At 42.8% G+C, this 16079-nt stretch overlaps 1 protein-coding gene across 2 annotated transcripts in view; it reads right to left on the bottom strand.

Moving 5' to 3' along the window:
* The window catches only part of PRKCH (protein kinase C eta), a 249476-nt gene that overhangs the window by 22515 nt on the left and 210882 nt on the right, over nt 1-16079 (bottom strand). For both annotated transcript variants that reach the window (XR_007128580.1, XM_047736289.1), the window contains exon 13: nt 133-276. Coding sequence is in view for 1 of the 2 variants with exons in the window: in XM_047736289.1 (XP_047592245.1) it covers nt 133-276 (144 nt within the window). In the remaining variant the exon portion in view is untranslated. The remainder of the gene's footprint in view (nt 1-132; nt 277-16079) is intronic.

Here is a 16079-nt window from a genome sequence, read left to right as displayed (position 1 = left end):
GGGTGAGCCCACCTTGCAGGGGTGAGGCTGAACTTCTGGTTCAGTTATTCCATAGGGGACAACAGATTTTGGTAGAACACGGAGACATTTCAAGAAAGAGGAAAGTCTACTCTGATGGTCTTAAACACTTACGATTCTGGGTCTGAAAGGTGGTTCTACTTGGCGATGGTTCAGTTGGGCCCAGTCGATTTCCTTAAAGAAAGGATGTCTCAAGATGGCATGCTCTCCGCCCTGCGTAAGGCTGCCCAGGCGCATGGTGGGGTTCTTGGTCATGAACTGAGAGGGGAAGAAAGAGAGTTGATCATTCAATAACATACAACAATTAGGTCACAAGATGGTAGACATTAGCCCTGGCAGAGGAGCCTGTGTGAAGCTTTCTGGCTGATCTTGCTTAACTGGATGAATTTTCCATTATGGGCACCGCCAGCATGAGTCATCCCTGAAAGGCGCAATTGCTTGTGTGTATTTATGGCCTTTGCCACTTCCATTTCAGACGTGGCCGCTAAAATAAAGCTGAAGGGTCCAGTTTTCTTCACTGTAAATACCATGTATTTTTCTTTCCCTTTTAAAGAAAAACTCTTTATAAAATAGTGTGCCTTTCTCCAACACTGCAGTTGCCGACAGCCCACAGCTTATGAATAGGGCTACTTTTAAGAACAGCTGTGCCATTTTCTGAGGACCTGACCAGCCGGCCAGGGTTCCTACTCTCTGACAAGACCACAGAGAGAAGAGTGAGGGTCATTATTTTGAAGATCTGTGGGAAGAAGCTGCGAGAGTAAAAAAACCCAAAGTTGGCCACTTTTCTTCATGCAACAAAGATGCTCTCTTCTCCTACCCTTCTATTTTGAAATGGTGAATGACTGAGAAGCTTCCTACATAGACCATTTAAGCAATGTGTAGATAAATCCTCTGTATATATACCAATTGGGTAACTTCCCTTAGGCTGAGCTCCTATCAGGATATTTGGAACTAAATCGTCTTTGACAAAAAGGCCTGTAAGGTGTTCTGATCCTGTCCAAACCAAGGATTCGCACAGGATAATTTGCTTTTCAGGGCCAGAATGTGATTTTTCAATTTTAAAGACACTCAAGCTGATTTAAAATAATAATTCAAGGTAAAAATGGCCTTGGATTAAGAAGTTTTGTGGTAACATTTAAATCAAGTTATCTTTAAGCAAGTTTGATCTGTGAGAACAAGAGAAAAGCTCTCGCTCTGCTGTGGAATATTCAGAGTAAATAAAAAGCCGCTGTGGTTGAAGACAGTGTTGGGAGGCAGCATCCCGGCCTGGCCAGGGGTCCAGAGCTGCAAAGCCTCCACTGGTGACCCTGGGGTGGGGAGAAGGCTGCAGAACTCCCTAAGCGTAGCTGACAGGAGAGACCTCAGAACATGCTGAACAGCCCTCCAAGGGAGCCAAGAAAAAATGCAGACACCAGTGGGGTTTAACAGCTTTTCCTCCCTCCTACAGACAAAGAATTCAGGGCCATAGGTAGGGTTGGAGTGGAGATGCAGCCCGAAAGTCTGAGGGGCTTTTAGAGTGGCACAGGTCCAAGCATTTAGCTCAGTTCTGTGAGTGCGAGGTGTTCATGCTGCGTAGGTTCTCTTGGATCAGCCTGTGCACTCAGAAAGGAAGGGGGAAATACGTACACAAGAGAAACAAGCACAGGGATCCAATCCCTAATAGGACAGACATCTATTCTAAGAGCTAATTAACAAACAATGCTGCAGGAAACCTTAGAGTACAAGGATGGTAGAACAGACCCCAGTGGCTTGTAGGAAATTCCCAGGCCTGCCAATGAGGAGAGCAGAGGACATCTTGTGAGTGTGCGGGTACAACTTGTTCTGGGCAAAAGGAACAGTGCCTGGCTCTCGCTGCCAGAGTGGCAGAAGCCCAGTGTCCAGCAGACTTTGTCCATTTTTCTTTGCCCCAGGCATTGAAGCCAGACTTCCAAGGGGCACTGTGGAGAGGCACTGGGCGTGAGGGAAAGGAGACCAAATCACGGCTGTTCTTCCTCTAAACGCATCCCTGGAAAGGGAGACCGTCAGAATAACCCTTTCACTAGCCTGATACCTTCTCTGGGTTCTGGTAGGTCCTTCTGAATAACCAGACAGTTTAGTTTTGACTTTTAGTATCTTGTTCTGAGCCCGTCAGACACAGCCATTCTCCAGTATAAAAGGGGGATCAATTTACAAAGGTTTACGTGGTGTCTAGTGCATGCAAGGCCGTGTACCAGCTGTTGTGGGGACAGAGATGGCAAAGACAGTGCCTGTCCACGAAGGAGCTGATTGAGTGAAGGGGGAAGAGGCCAGCAAGCTTTGTGGCAATCACAGCTGGGTGAAATGAAAAGAGAAGGCGTGGCGGCTTTGAAGAGGGGCTGGTCACGACTCCTCGGTGGCACTTGACAAGAGAGGAGGGGGATGAAGGGAAAGAACACAGGCCTGAAGGAAGAAGACAGTCATGCCCAAAAGCCAGCACAGGTGCAGAGGAACATATAGTGTGGTGTGACTGGCACGTGGGGATGGTTGGGGAGCCAGGGGAGGGGTGGAGAGCCAGGAGGGCTAGCCTAGGAGAGCCACCGGAGTCCTAGAGAGAGGTGAGTGAGGCTCCAGCCACAGTGTACTGGGTACGTCCTGAAGGAGGAGGTAAGATTATTGGTGGCGGGTGGACAGTTAAGAGGTGGAGAAAATAGCTGAGAGGACTGGACAAGTTCAGAAACAATCAAGGTTTCTGGTTAGTGGGAAGGCAAAGATAGGAGCAAGTCCTAGAGGGCTTGCGGAAGAAGAAGGAATACAATCCCCACTGGCTGGCCTTGCAGCGAGGGTAAGCAGGAGTGCAGGGTCACACGGTCTGCTCTGGCTGACCGCTGGAGGGTTGGTACTGGATAACAGACATCAGTAACAAAAAAAGGGCAATCATTTACTGGTAGCATTAACCACAGAAGCAGTAACATTAGTAATAGCAGTGTTTTGGGGGAATGGAACGAAAACATCCAGCATTTCTCAAGACCTGACAGGGTGCAGATCTGGGAGGCTGAGCTCAGCTTTGCATCTGAAGTGTGCAGACATCCCCCATGGAAATGACTAGTCAAGTAAATCCAGGGTGCAGGCAAGGATTAGAGATCTGAGATAGCAACATTTGGTGAGAGGGTAAGAGATGAAGCTGGTAGGGCAGGCAAGACTAGGGAAAAGTATAGAAGGAAGACCAGCCCCAGGCCTCAGACATCTTATTTGGCTCACACAGCATGTTTTAAGAGTCAAGTTTTTCACTTTCTCTTGGAAAATAGAATACTCTAGAACACTAAACTTGCCCTGGTTGATATACAGGGCCTAGAGTCCAGCAGTGGCTGCTTTTTCAGATGGAGCATATGATCCCTGGTCAGCCACATGCCCCACCACTCCACACTGCCTCACAGCTAGCGGGCTTCACTCACTGACTTTGCATGGTTCTGAGCCCTGGCACAGGGACAGAAAAGCCAGGGCAGGGCTTCTGGTTCAAGATGGCAACCTAGGAAGACCCCCAACTCCCCTCATCCCTGGACATATCAAATCTACACCTATTTTATAAAGTAGTTTTCCCTGGAGAGGAACTGAGGGCTGACCGAACAGCTTCTGCACAACACAAGCTAGATGGAGACAGGGTAACATGCTCATAAAGGGAACACTCAATGTTGCAAACCGAAGTGGGGAGGAATAGTATTGAGAGACTTTGAGTAGATTCAATTGCCCTGGAGCACAGAAAAAAAATCATTTAAGAGTACAACTAGAATATAAAGCATTCAGCCCTAGAAGCTTGACAAATGGCAGGAGACATGCTAGAAATCTCTCCAGGCTGGAGGGGCTGGCGAGTATTATGAGTGCAGTCCCCCTCCACCTTGGTAGCATGGAGAGGAGCAAGGTCCAGTGCCCTAGTGAGCCTGACACCTCAGTGAACCCCAGGCCCTTGGTCCAGGGTGGCCCCAGCAAGGCAGCCCCCAGGGTACCTGTGGTCAACACTTACTACAGTTCCAGACTTCCTGCCAAGGTGACACAGCACACCATACCTGAGACACTCCAGGCCACACCACTTTGCTTCCAGGTGACTTGCTAGGGCTCCCCCAGTACAAAGTGCTCTGGGACCTTCTAACTCCGTTCCAGCAGCCCAACCAGGGCCCCCCTGTTAGAGCACCTTGGGCAGCAACAGCCTTGGCTACAGGTGCCTATTGTGCCGAATACTTGGGGACCCCCTGCCTTGCACCAGCTTCAGCTATCCTGCTAGAGTGCCTTCTGCTCTCTGGGAGGGCCCCAACCCATGCCAGCTGTCCTGCCAGGGCACCCTCTGCATAAAGAGCCGCAGGACTGTCCCAGTCCAAACCCACTTCAACTCCTGCCATCCCAGTAGGGCACCCCAACATGGAGTGCCCCAGGACTCCCAGCCCACCCTAACCTCTCCAGTGAACCAACTAAAGTCACCAGGTATACATAGTCTATAGGGGGACAACCCTACAACAGACCATTCCTTCAGCTCCAGGAGAAGTAGCTATTCTGCTTAATTCATAAAAATTAATGGAAAGTCAAGCAAAATGAAACAGAGGAATATGTTCCAAATGAAAGAGCAGGACAAAAACCTCAAAAAAGAACTAAATGGAATGGAGATAAGCGATATGCTGATAAAGAGTTTAATGTAATATAGAGATTTTCACTGGACTGAAGAATGGATGAAATGAGGATTTCAACAAAGAAATAGAAAATATTAAAAAATCAGCTGAAAAATAAAGGAAAAGTACATGAGAGGGATCAATAGTCCATTAGCAGATGCAGAAGAATGGATCAGTGATCTAGCAAATGATAAAGGAAAACCCCAAGCTGAACAGCAAATAAGAAAAAAGAATCTTTAAAAATGACAAATTAAGGGATCTCTTAGACAGCATCAAGCAAACAAACATTCGCACTATGAGGTCCCAGAAAAAGAGAGGAAAGAGAGAGGGACAGAAACTTATTTGAAGAAGTGATAGCTGAAAACTTCCCTAACCTGGGGAAAAACACAGACATCCAGTTCCAGGAAGCAATGAGTACTGCAAACAAGATGAACCTAAGAAGGCTCACATTATGACACATAATTAAAATGTCAAGGATTAAAAATAGAGAATTTTAAAAGCAGCAAGAGAGAAGCAGCTAGTTACTTACAAGGGAAACCCCATGAGGTAATTAGTTTTTTTTTTAGCAGAAACTTTGCATATATCATGCTACTCTCTTCTGGCCTGCAAAGTGCTGAGGTAAAAACCTAAAACCAAGAATACTTTAAACAGCAAGATTCAGAATTGGAGACAAAGAATTTCCCAAACAGAGGTTAAAGAAGTTCATCAACATTGAACTGGCCTTACAAGAAATGTTAAAGGGACTTTTTTTTTTTAAGATTTTTATTTATTTGACAAAGATCACAAGTAGTCAGAGAGACAGGCGCAGAGAGAGGAGAAAGCAGGCTCCCTGCTGAGCGGAGAGCCCAATGTGGGGCTTGATCCCAGGACCCTGGGATCATGACATGAGCCGATGGCAGAGGCTTTAACCACTGAGCCACCCAGGTGCCCCTTAAAGGGACTTTTTTAAGTGCAAAAGAAAAGGCCATAATTAGAAGAAAATTATAAATTTAAAAAAATGTAAAATGTGACTACATATATATAAAACATGGAATGGGGAGTAAAAAAATCTTTTAGAATATGTTTGAACTGGGGCACCTGGGTAGCTCAGTCAGTTAAGTGTCTGCCTTTGGCTCAAGTCATGATAACAGGGTCTTGGGATTGAGTCCCACAGTGGGCTCCCTGCTTAGTGGGGAGTGTGCCTCTCCCTCTCCCCCTCTCCACTCGTGCTCTGTCTCTTGCTTTCTCTCTTTCAAATAAATAACCCTATTTTTTAAATTATGTTCAGTTAGCCACTGTATAGTACATCGTTAGTTCCTGATGCAGTGTTTAGTGACTCATTAGTTGCATATAATACCCCATGCTCATCCAACATGTGCCCTCCTTAATATCCATCACCCTGTTACCCCATCCCCACACCTTCCTGCCCTCTGATACCCTCAGTTTGTTTCCTGGGGTTCATAGTCTCTCATGGTTCATCTCCCTCTCTGATTTCTCCCCTTTTGGATTTCCCTCTCTTCTCCCATGGTCCTCTGTGCTATTGCTTATGTTCCACATGAGTGAAACCATATGATAATTGTCTTTCTCTGCTTGTCTTACTTTACCTAGCATAACCTGCTCCAGTTCCATCCATGTTGATGCAAATAGTGGGTGTTCATCCTTTCTGATGGCTGAATAATATTCCACTGTCTATATGTATCACATCTTCTTTATCCATTCATCTGTTGAAGGGCATCTCAATTCCTTGGCTATTGTGGACATTGCTGCTTTGAACATTGGGGTGCATATGGCCCTTCTTTTCACTACATCTGTATCTTTGGGATAAATACCTAGTAGTGCAATTGTTGGGTAGCTCTATTTTTAACACCTTGAGGAACCTCCATATTGTTTTCCAGAGTGGCTGTACCAGCTTGCATTCCCACCACAGTGTAAGAGAGTTCCCCTTTCTCCACATCCTCGCCAACTTTTGTTGTTTCCTGTTTTATTAATTTTTGCCATTCTAACTGGTGTATAAGGTGGTTTCTCATTGTGGTTTTGATCTGTATTTCCCCGACGGCTAATGATGTGATGTCTCCAAAGGCAAGGGAAGCAAAAGCAAAAATGAACTTTTGGATCTTCATCAAGATAAAAAGCTTCTGTACAGCAAAGGAAACAGTCAACAAAACTAAGAGGCAACTCACAGAATGGGAGAAGATATTTGCAAATGACATTACAGATAAAGGCCTGATATCCAAGAATTAAAAAAAAAAAAGAGTATGTTTGAACTTAAGTGACCATCAACTGAATATGGACTGCTGTATATTTAGGATGTTATATGAGCCTCACACCAAAACCTATATATAGGGATAAATTAACAGTTATACCATAATAGCAGGGAACTATAACACCCCACTTATGTCAATGGGTAGATCATCCATTCAGAAAATAAATAATAAAACAAGGAATGACACATTAGACCAGATGGACTTAACAGATAAATATAAAACATTCCATCTCAAAACAACAGAATATACTCTTTTCAGACAACAGAATACATTCTTTTCAGGTGCACAAAGACTATTCCCTAAGATAGATCACATTAGGCCACAAAACAAGTCTCAATAAATTTAAGAAGATTAAAATCCTTCCTACATCTTTTCTGACCACAACAGTATGAAACTAGAAATCAATCATAAGAAAAAAAAAATGGAAAAAACACAAACATGTCAAGCTAAGCAACATGCTACTAAGCATATAAGAATTAATTTAAAAAAAACCTGAAGATAAAATACAGTAGAACAAAATCTTTGGGCCACAGCATAAGCAGTTTCAAGAGGGAAATTTCTAAAAATACAGGCCTACTTTAAGAAACAAGAAAAATCTCCAACTATTTAAACTTATACAATAACTAAAGGAACTAGAAAAGGAAGAACAAAGCCTGAAGTTAGTAGAAGGAAAGAAGTAATTAGAGCAGAAATAAATAAAACATAGACTATAAAAACAATAGGAAAGATCAAAGAAACCAAGAGCTGGCTCTTTGAAAAGATAAACAAAATTAATCAACCTTTAGCTAGACTCCTTAAGAAAAAAAGAGGACCCCTAAAAATCAGAAACAAGAGAGAAGTCACAACTGACACCATATAAATACAAAGAGTTGTAAGAGACTACTACAAAAAAAATTATTTGCCAACAGATTGGACAACTTAGAAGAAATGGATAAATTCCTAGAAACATATAATCTTCCAAAACTGAATCAGGAATAGAAAATCTGAACAGACCAATTACTACTAATGAAATTGAACTAGTAATAAAAAAAACTCCCAATAAACAAAAGTCCAGGACCAGGTGGTTTCACACATGAATTCTACCATATATTTAAAGAAAATTTTATATCTATTCTTCTCAAACTATTCCATAAAATGAAGGAAAGCTTCCAAATACATTCAACGAGGACAGCATTACGCAGATACCGTAACCAGACTAGACAATACAGAAAAAGAGAACTATAGGCCAATATCCCTGATGAACATAGATGCAAAAGTCCTCAACAAAATATTAGCAAACGGCATTCAACAATCCACTAAAAAGATCATTCACCACGATTGAGTGGAATTATTCTGGAGATGTACTGATGGGTCAATATTTGCAAATCAATTAACAAAATGAAAAAAATCTTATCTCAATAGATGCAGAGAAAGCATCTGACAAAATTCAACATATGTTCATGATAAAAACTCTCAACAAAGTGGGGCTAGAGGGAACATGCCTTAACAAAATAAAGGCCACAGGGGGCACCTGGGTGGCTCAGTGGGTTAAGCCTCTGCCTTTGGCTCAGGTCATGATCTCAGGGTCCTGGGATCAAGCCCCACATCAGGCTCTCTGCTCAGCAGGGAACCTGCTTCCCCCTCTCTCTCTCTGCCTGTCTCTGCCTACTTGTGATCTCTGTCAAATAAATAAACAAAATCTTAAAAAAAAAAAAAAAGGGGGCTTGTGGGACGCCTGGCTGGTTCAGTACATTAAGCATCTTAAAAAAACAAACAAACAAACGCCACATATAAGAAACCCTCAGTTAATGTAAGTCAGTAGGGAAAAACTGAGAGCTTTTCCTCTAAGATCAGGAACAAGACAAGGATGTCCACTCTCACCACTTTCATTCAGCATAGTACTGAAAATTCCAGTGGCAGCAATTAACAAGAAAAAAGAAATACAAGGCATTTAAATTGTCAAGGAAGAAGTTAAACTGTTACTATTTGCAGATGACATGTTACTACATATAGAAAATCCCGAAGACTCCACCAAAAAAAGCCTATGAAAAATAATAAATTCAGTAAAGTCGTAGGATGCAAAATTAACACACAGAAATCCATTGGCATTTCTTTTTTTTTTAATGATTTTATTTATTGATTTGACGGACAGAGATCACAAGTAGGCAGAGAGGCAGCAGAGAGAGAGGAGGAAGCAGGCCCCCTGCTGAGCAGAGAGCCCGACGTGGGGCTCCATCCCAGGACCCTGGGATCATGACCTGAGCTGAAGGCAGAGGCTTTAACCCACTAAGCCACCCAGGTACCCCCGTTGGCATTTCTATATACTGATAACAAAGTAGCAGAAAGAGAAATTAAGAAAACAATTCCATTTAGTATTGCATCAAAAAGAATAAAATCACTAGGAATAAGCTTAACCAGGAGGTCAAAGACCTATACTCTGAAAGGTATAAAATATTGATGAAAGAAACTGAAGACCTCACAAACAACTGGAAAGATATTCCATGCTCATGGATCAGAAGAACTAATATTGTTAAACTGTCTACACTACCCAAAGTGATTTACAGATTTAGTGAAATCCCTACCAAAATATTAACAGAATTTTTTCCCACAGAACTAAAACAATCCTACAATTTGTATGGAAGCGCAAAAGACCCTGGATAGCCAAAGTCATCTTGAGAAAGAAGAGCAAAGCTGAAGTGTCACATTCCCAAATTTCAAGATATGCTGCAAATCTATCAAATGGTATGGTACTAACACAAAACCAGACCCGTACTTCAAAAGGCCAGAATAGAGAGCTCAGAAATAAACTCATGCTTATACGGTCAATTGATCTATGACAAAGAGGTAGTGCAATGGGGAAAAGACAGTCTCTTTAATGGCTCTGGGAATACTAGATAGCTACATGCAGAAGAATGAGACTGGACCACTTTTTTTTTTTTTTTTAAAGATTTTGTTTATTTATTTGAGAGAGAGAGTGTGAGAGAGAGAATGAGCATGAGAAGTGGGAGGGTCAGAGGGAGAAGCAGACTCCCTGCTGAGCAGGGAGACCGATATGGGCCTCAATCCCGGGACTCCAGGATCATGACCTGAGCTGAAGGCAGTCACTTAACCAACTGAGCCACCCAGGCGTCCCGAGACTGGACCACTTTCTTACACCATATACAAAAATAAACTAACAAATGGGTTAAAGACCTAAATGTCAGACCTGAAACCATAAAACCCCTAGAAGAGAACATAGATAGTAATCTCTTTGATACTGGCCTTCACAACATTTTTCTAGGTATGTCTCATCAGGCAAGGGAAACAAAAGCAAAAATAAATCATTGAGACTATATTAAAATAAAAAGCTTTTGCACAGTGGCGAAAACCATCAACAAAATGAAAAGGCAACCTACTGAATGGGAGAGGATATTTGCAAATGATATATCCAATGAAGGGTTAGTATCTCAACTATAGAAAGAACGCACACAACACAACACCAGAAAACCAAAAATCCAATTAAAAATGAGCTGAGAACTTTTATAGACATTTCTCCAAAGACTTACAGATGGCCAATAGACACATGAATAAATGCTCAACATCATTAATCATTAGGGAAATGAAAATCAAAACCACAATGAGAATCAAAAACACAAGAAATAACAAGTGTTGGTAAGGATGTGGGGGGAAAGGAACCCTCACACACTCTTGGCAGGAATGTAAACTGGTACAGCTGCTGTGGAAAACAGTATGGAGTTTCCTCAAAATGTTAAAAACAGAAACACGAGGGGCGCCTGTGGGGCTCAGTTGTTAAGCGTCTGCCTTTGGCTGAGGTCATGTTCTCAGGGTTCTCGGATCGAGCCTTACATCAGGCTCCCTTCTCCACAGGAAGCCTGCTTCTCCCTCTTCACTCCCCCTGCTTGTGTTCCCTCTGTCACTCACTCTCTCTCAGTCAAATAAATAAATAAATAAAATCTTAAAAAACATAGAAATACCGTAAGACCTCATAATTCTACTTCTGGGTATTTACCCAAAGAAAACAAAAAAAAAAAACCCCACAAATTCATAAAGCTAGATGCCACCTCTATGTTTATAGTAGCAATATTTACAACAGCAAAGATATGGAAGCAACCAAGTGGCCACTGAGGTGAATGGGTAAGGAGTGGTATATATGTACATTGAGATATTCCTCAGCCATAAAAAAGAATGAGACCTTACCATTTGTGACAACATTGTGACAACATGGATGGACCTTAGATGGTATTATGATAAGTGAAAGAACTCAGAGAAAGACAAATATCCTATGATTTCAATTATATGTAGAATCTAAAAATTAAAACAAAAAGCAGAAACAGACCCATAAAAACAGAACAAACTGATGTTGCCCGGGGAGGTGAGGGATTGGGGGAGGTCCTGTGGGGGATGGGCAAAATGGGTGAAGGGTAGCGGGAGATATGGAACGAAGAAGTCACAGTGATAAAAGATAGCAGAGCGACCCAAATCAGTAGTATTGTAATAGTGTCGTATGGTGACAGACATGAGCTCACCTTGTGGCAAGCAGAGTAGAACACAGAGACTTGTCAAATCATTTATGTTGTACACCTTAAACTACCATAACACTGTGTGTCAACTATACTTAAATAATTATTAAATAATTAAATAAATTTTTTAAAAGGCAGGAAGGATGAATACCATGAAACAGAAGCCAGGACAGGTACCACTGCGAGGAGGAACATTTAGCCTCTCTTCATGACTACTGCTCCAAAGATACAAAGATGGGGAGTTAAGGGAACATTTATCACTAGCCCAGTCCTGAAAGCTCTGACGGTGCATCCTGTTAGAGGTGTGCAGGGCTAGGAGGAGGGGGACTTGCTGCCCTAGGCCAGGTACAAGACTCTCCCTACATGCTGCATTCCCGCTGCCGTGAAGTGATGCATGATCCTTCTTGCAGAAAACGTCCTCTGTTTGCCTATGTCCCTAATGGGACCCAAATGCTGAACAAGTTACCAACAATGTTTGAAGCAATCATCCATCCATGTCTAAGGTCACACGTAAACCTGCCTCGCCTCAACCGACCTTTTCCCCGACCGTGGTCCAAATGAGGAAGTCAGCCAACGAAGGAAAGAAAGTGACTTCAGGAAAGATTCTGGACACATTTACTAAAGGAAGCAGAATGTTTTCTAGGGTCAATAAAAGTGCTTTATAAGCTGCAAAGAGTAAGTGAGAAGGCCAGGGTGGAAACTCTGCTTCCACCCCGAATGTGTCAAGGTAACTGGAGAGCGGGGACAGGAGAGGGGTCAAGAATGCATGCATTCAACTCGTACTCTTCCTTTTGGGGTCCTCATTAACGTGGAATTTCACTACCAAAGCAATCGGAGATACATAGAGGCTTAATGGTTCTTTCACGGCTGCGGAAAAGGTAGGTCTACAGGGGAAAACAGATCTGTGTCCTCTTGAAGGTAGCTCTCCAGGGAAACATAGACCAGGTTTGTACAAGAATGTCCTGGGAAGCCTCCTGCACACCAAGGAAAGGACAGAAGAGCTCCTTTGATGGGGGCACAGAGGTTAACTGGTTAGGCTCTGCAGTTTGACTCTGTGTGTTCGTGTACCAGTGAGCTGTGTGACCTTGCACAAATTTCTTACCTTCTCTGGGCCTCAGATTCCTCAATTATAAAACGGAGATCTTCCTGTACTTCATAAGGCTGTTATGACAAGAAAATGCCTGGCACAAAACAAGCCCTCAATAAATGCACTAGTAAGCATCTTGTTAAACCATTGTAGGTCCATCCTGTTCCACCTAAAGCCAGAGGCATGGACAGCACACCTCCGAGAGTGAAGTCTGACGGCAGCCTTGACCCCGAGGCTCATCTGGCTTTCCCTGCTACTCGACTTTGTGGCCACGAAAGACACAACAAGGTCTGTTTCTGCTTTCACAGTTTCCAACAGTGGGGTTGTTAGGATGGTCTCTGGAAAATGGTTTTTTCTGACAGCAAAGATTTAAGAGACCCTCTTAAAGTAAGAAATACAAGTAACAGTCAGGTTTTGCTATTCAGTTGTATCTGCTTGAACAACAGAAGGGAGATACTGAGTGCAGGATGAAGGGTGCACTGGGGCAACTTCTTTGTGAACCCAGTGCCAGGGGCAGCACTCGCAAAGCTCTGCTGTGCCCCAGGAGGCTTTGGTTGTCAGCAGTCGAATGTTCCAGAGGACAGATTTTAAGCTAACCCTGTATAATAACATCTCTTGAGAAAACAGGATCCAAATGTACTTTAAAACTCATTAAAATGTAGGTAATGGCTATTTTTTCCTCTTTCAAAATCTGTCTGATTGCGGAGGAAGACAACTGGTATATAAATAGACCAATTAGTCTAATAAGATTTTCTTCTAGGAGGGAGAAAACACTGTATTTTCTCTAATAGTTGGAGTTGGCTGTTGGACAAACAAAATTACCTTCTCCTTTCATTCAATTTCAGACCAAAGAGCAGAAAGTGTGAATGCTGGCAAATCAGAAGGGAAGGGAACCAACCATCCCACAGGCCATCCCATCAATATTCCAGGGAGATGCTCCGAAATGGGAAGAAGGCATTCTAAGGCTCTACAGAGAATGCTGGGGAAGGGAGGGCAAGAGAGAACACAGGACCCAGAATGGAGAAGGGTTCACAGCTATGTGGCCAACCTCACCTGGGGTGTCCAGTTGATGGGGGGGTGACAAAATGCATGCCTGTGTGTGCCTGCTGCAGTCACAGGTCTGTCACCAGTGTAACAGGCAGAGACTAGCGTGCTTATGAAGACCAGTCCTCAACCACCTCCTTCTAGCCCTTTGTGCCAGCTGCACTGGCGAGGCACAGACCTAGGAATGACCTATCCTGGCAGCACCAGCCAGCCCAGAGCATGGTTAAGAGGGACAAGGGGACATGTAAGCCAGCTAGCTGGTGAGAGAGACACAGAACTTTGACTTGGCATTGCTAAGTCCCTTTTCCACAGAAGGCAGAGACAGATATTTAAACCTGAGATGAGGCGAGGATGGGCTTAGAGGCTGGTGGGAAGGATACACAATGTATTTTTTGAATAGCTCTGGGGAAATAAACTAATCTTCTCAAGTACAGGTTATTATATAGACTGGTGTTGCCATGGAATATTGGAAGAGCCATGAGAAGGAAAGCTGTTCTAGCTTGTTCAGATTGGGTCTGAGCAGAGTTTACTAGGCAGGCCTGGAACTAGTGATCTGCACACCTATGGCAGTAGACCACCTGGCCATTCTCAAAGCACAGAGCGATCCAGATCCAGACGGATTTGGGCGGGGAGCAGCTGTAGGAGTGGAAAAAAGAATGGCACATATTTTAGGATTATCTGCTCTCGTTTTGTGAACAACAGTATTGGTGTTTTGATAAAGATTACATTCTATCTGTAGATTGCTTTGGGCAGTATAGACATTTCAACAACATTAATTCTTCTAACCTATGAGCATGTTATATCTTTCCACTTATTTGTTATTATCTTTCCATTTATTCCATGTTACACCATCAAATAATCCTTAAATCTGTATGGACACAAAAGACCCTCAACAGCCAAAGCAATCTTGAGAGAGAAGGATAGAGATGGAGGCAGCCCAATCCCAGATTTCAAATAATGCTACAAAGCTACAGTAATCGAAAACAGGATGGTACTGGCACAAAAACAGACCCAGAGATCAAAGGAACAGAACAGAACCCAAGAATAATCCCACACTTATACGGTCAATCTATGACAAAGGACTATGAATGTGCAAAGTCTCTTCAATAAATGGTGTTGGGAAAACCAGACAGCTGCATGCAAAAGAATGAAACTAGACCACTTTCTTCTACCACACATAAAAATAAACTCAAAATGTTTTAAAGATCTAAATGTGAGATCTGAAACCATAAAACTCCTCAAAAAAAACATAGGCAGCGTCTCTTGGACATCGGCCTTAGCAACATGTCTCCTCAGGCAAGGGAACCAAAAGCAAAAATAAACTATGAGAAATGCACCAAAATTAAAAAGCTTTTGCACAGTGAGGGAAACCATCAACAAAACAAAAAGGCAACTTACTGAAAGGGAGATGACATTTGCAAATGATATATTCAATAAGGGGTTAATATCCAAAACACAGACAAAACTTAGACAACACCAAAAACCCAACAATCAGATTAAAAAATGGTCAGAGGACCTGGATAGACATTTTCCCAAGGAAGACATACAGATGGCCAACAGACTATGAGAAGATGCACAACATCACTCATCAGCAGGGGAATGAAAATCAAAACCACAATGAGCTATCACCTCACACCTGTCAGAATGGCTAATGTCAAAAAGACAAGAAGCAACAAGTGTCGGCAAGGATAAGGAGAAAAAGGAACCCTCGTGCACTATTGGTGGGAATGTAAATTGGTGCAGTCACTATGGAAAAAGGTATGGCAGTTCCTTGAAACATTAAAAATGGAAATACCATATGATCCAGTAATCCCGCCTCTGGGTATTTACCCAAAGAAAACAAAAACATTAACTTGAAAAGATATATGCATCTCTATGTTTCTTGTCACATTTTTTGACAACAGCCAAGATACGGAAACAACCCAAGTGTCCATCCATGGATGAATGCATAGAGATGTGGGATATATATGCAACGGAGTATCACTCAACCATAAAAAGTAATGAGATGTTGCCATTAGTAACAACACGGATGGACCTAGTATGTATTATGCTAAGTATAATAAGTCAGATGCCATATGACACACTTATACGTGGAATCTAAACAAAACAAAACCAAACCAGAAAAAGACTCCTAAATACAGAAAATTAGCTGATGGTTGCCAGTGAGGGGGTGCAGTGGGGGAGGAGAGGCAAAATAGGTGAAGGGAATTGACAGGTATAAACATCCAGTTTGGGACGCCTGGGTGGCTCAGTTGGTTAAGCAGCTGCCTTCGGCTCAGGTCATGATCCCAGCGTCCTGGGATCGAGTCCCGCATCGGGCTCCTTGCTCAGCAGGGAGCCTGCTTCTCCCTCTGCCTCTGCCTGCCATTCTGTCTGCCTGTGCTCGCTCTCTCTCCCTCTCTGACAAATAAATAAAATCTTTAAAAAAAAACAAACATCCAGTTATAAAATAAATAAATCACGGCATAAAAGCATAAGGAATATAGTCAATAATATTGTAATCATTTGGTATAGTGACAGATGGTAACTCCGTTTATAGTAGTGACCATTTCATAATGCATATAATTGTTGAGTC

This window comes from Lutra lutra, chromosome 7 (genome assembly GCF_902655055.1).
Source record: "Lutra lutra chromosome 7, mLutLut1.2, whole genome shotgun sequence".
Lineage (NCBI taxonomy): Eukaryota > Metazoa > Chordata > Mammalia > Carnivora > Mustelidae > Lutra > Lutra lutra.
The sequence above is the reverse complement of the archived record's forward strand: the minus strand, read 5'-3'. Positions and strand labels throughout refer to the sequence as shown.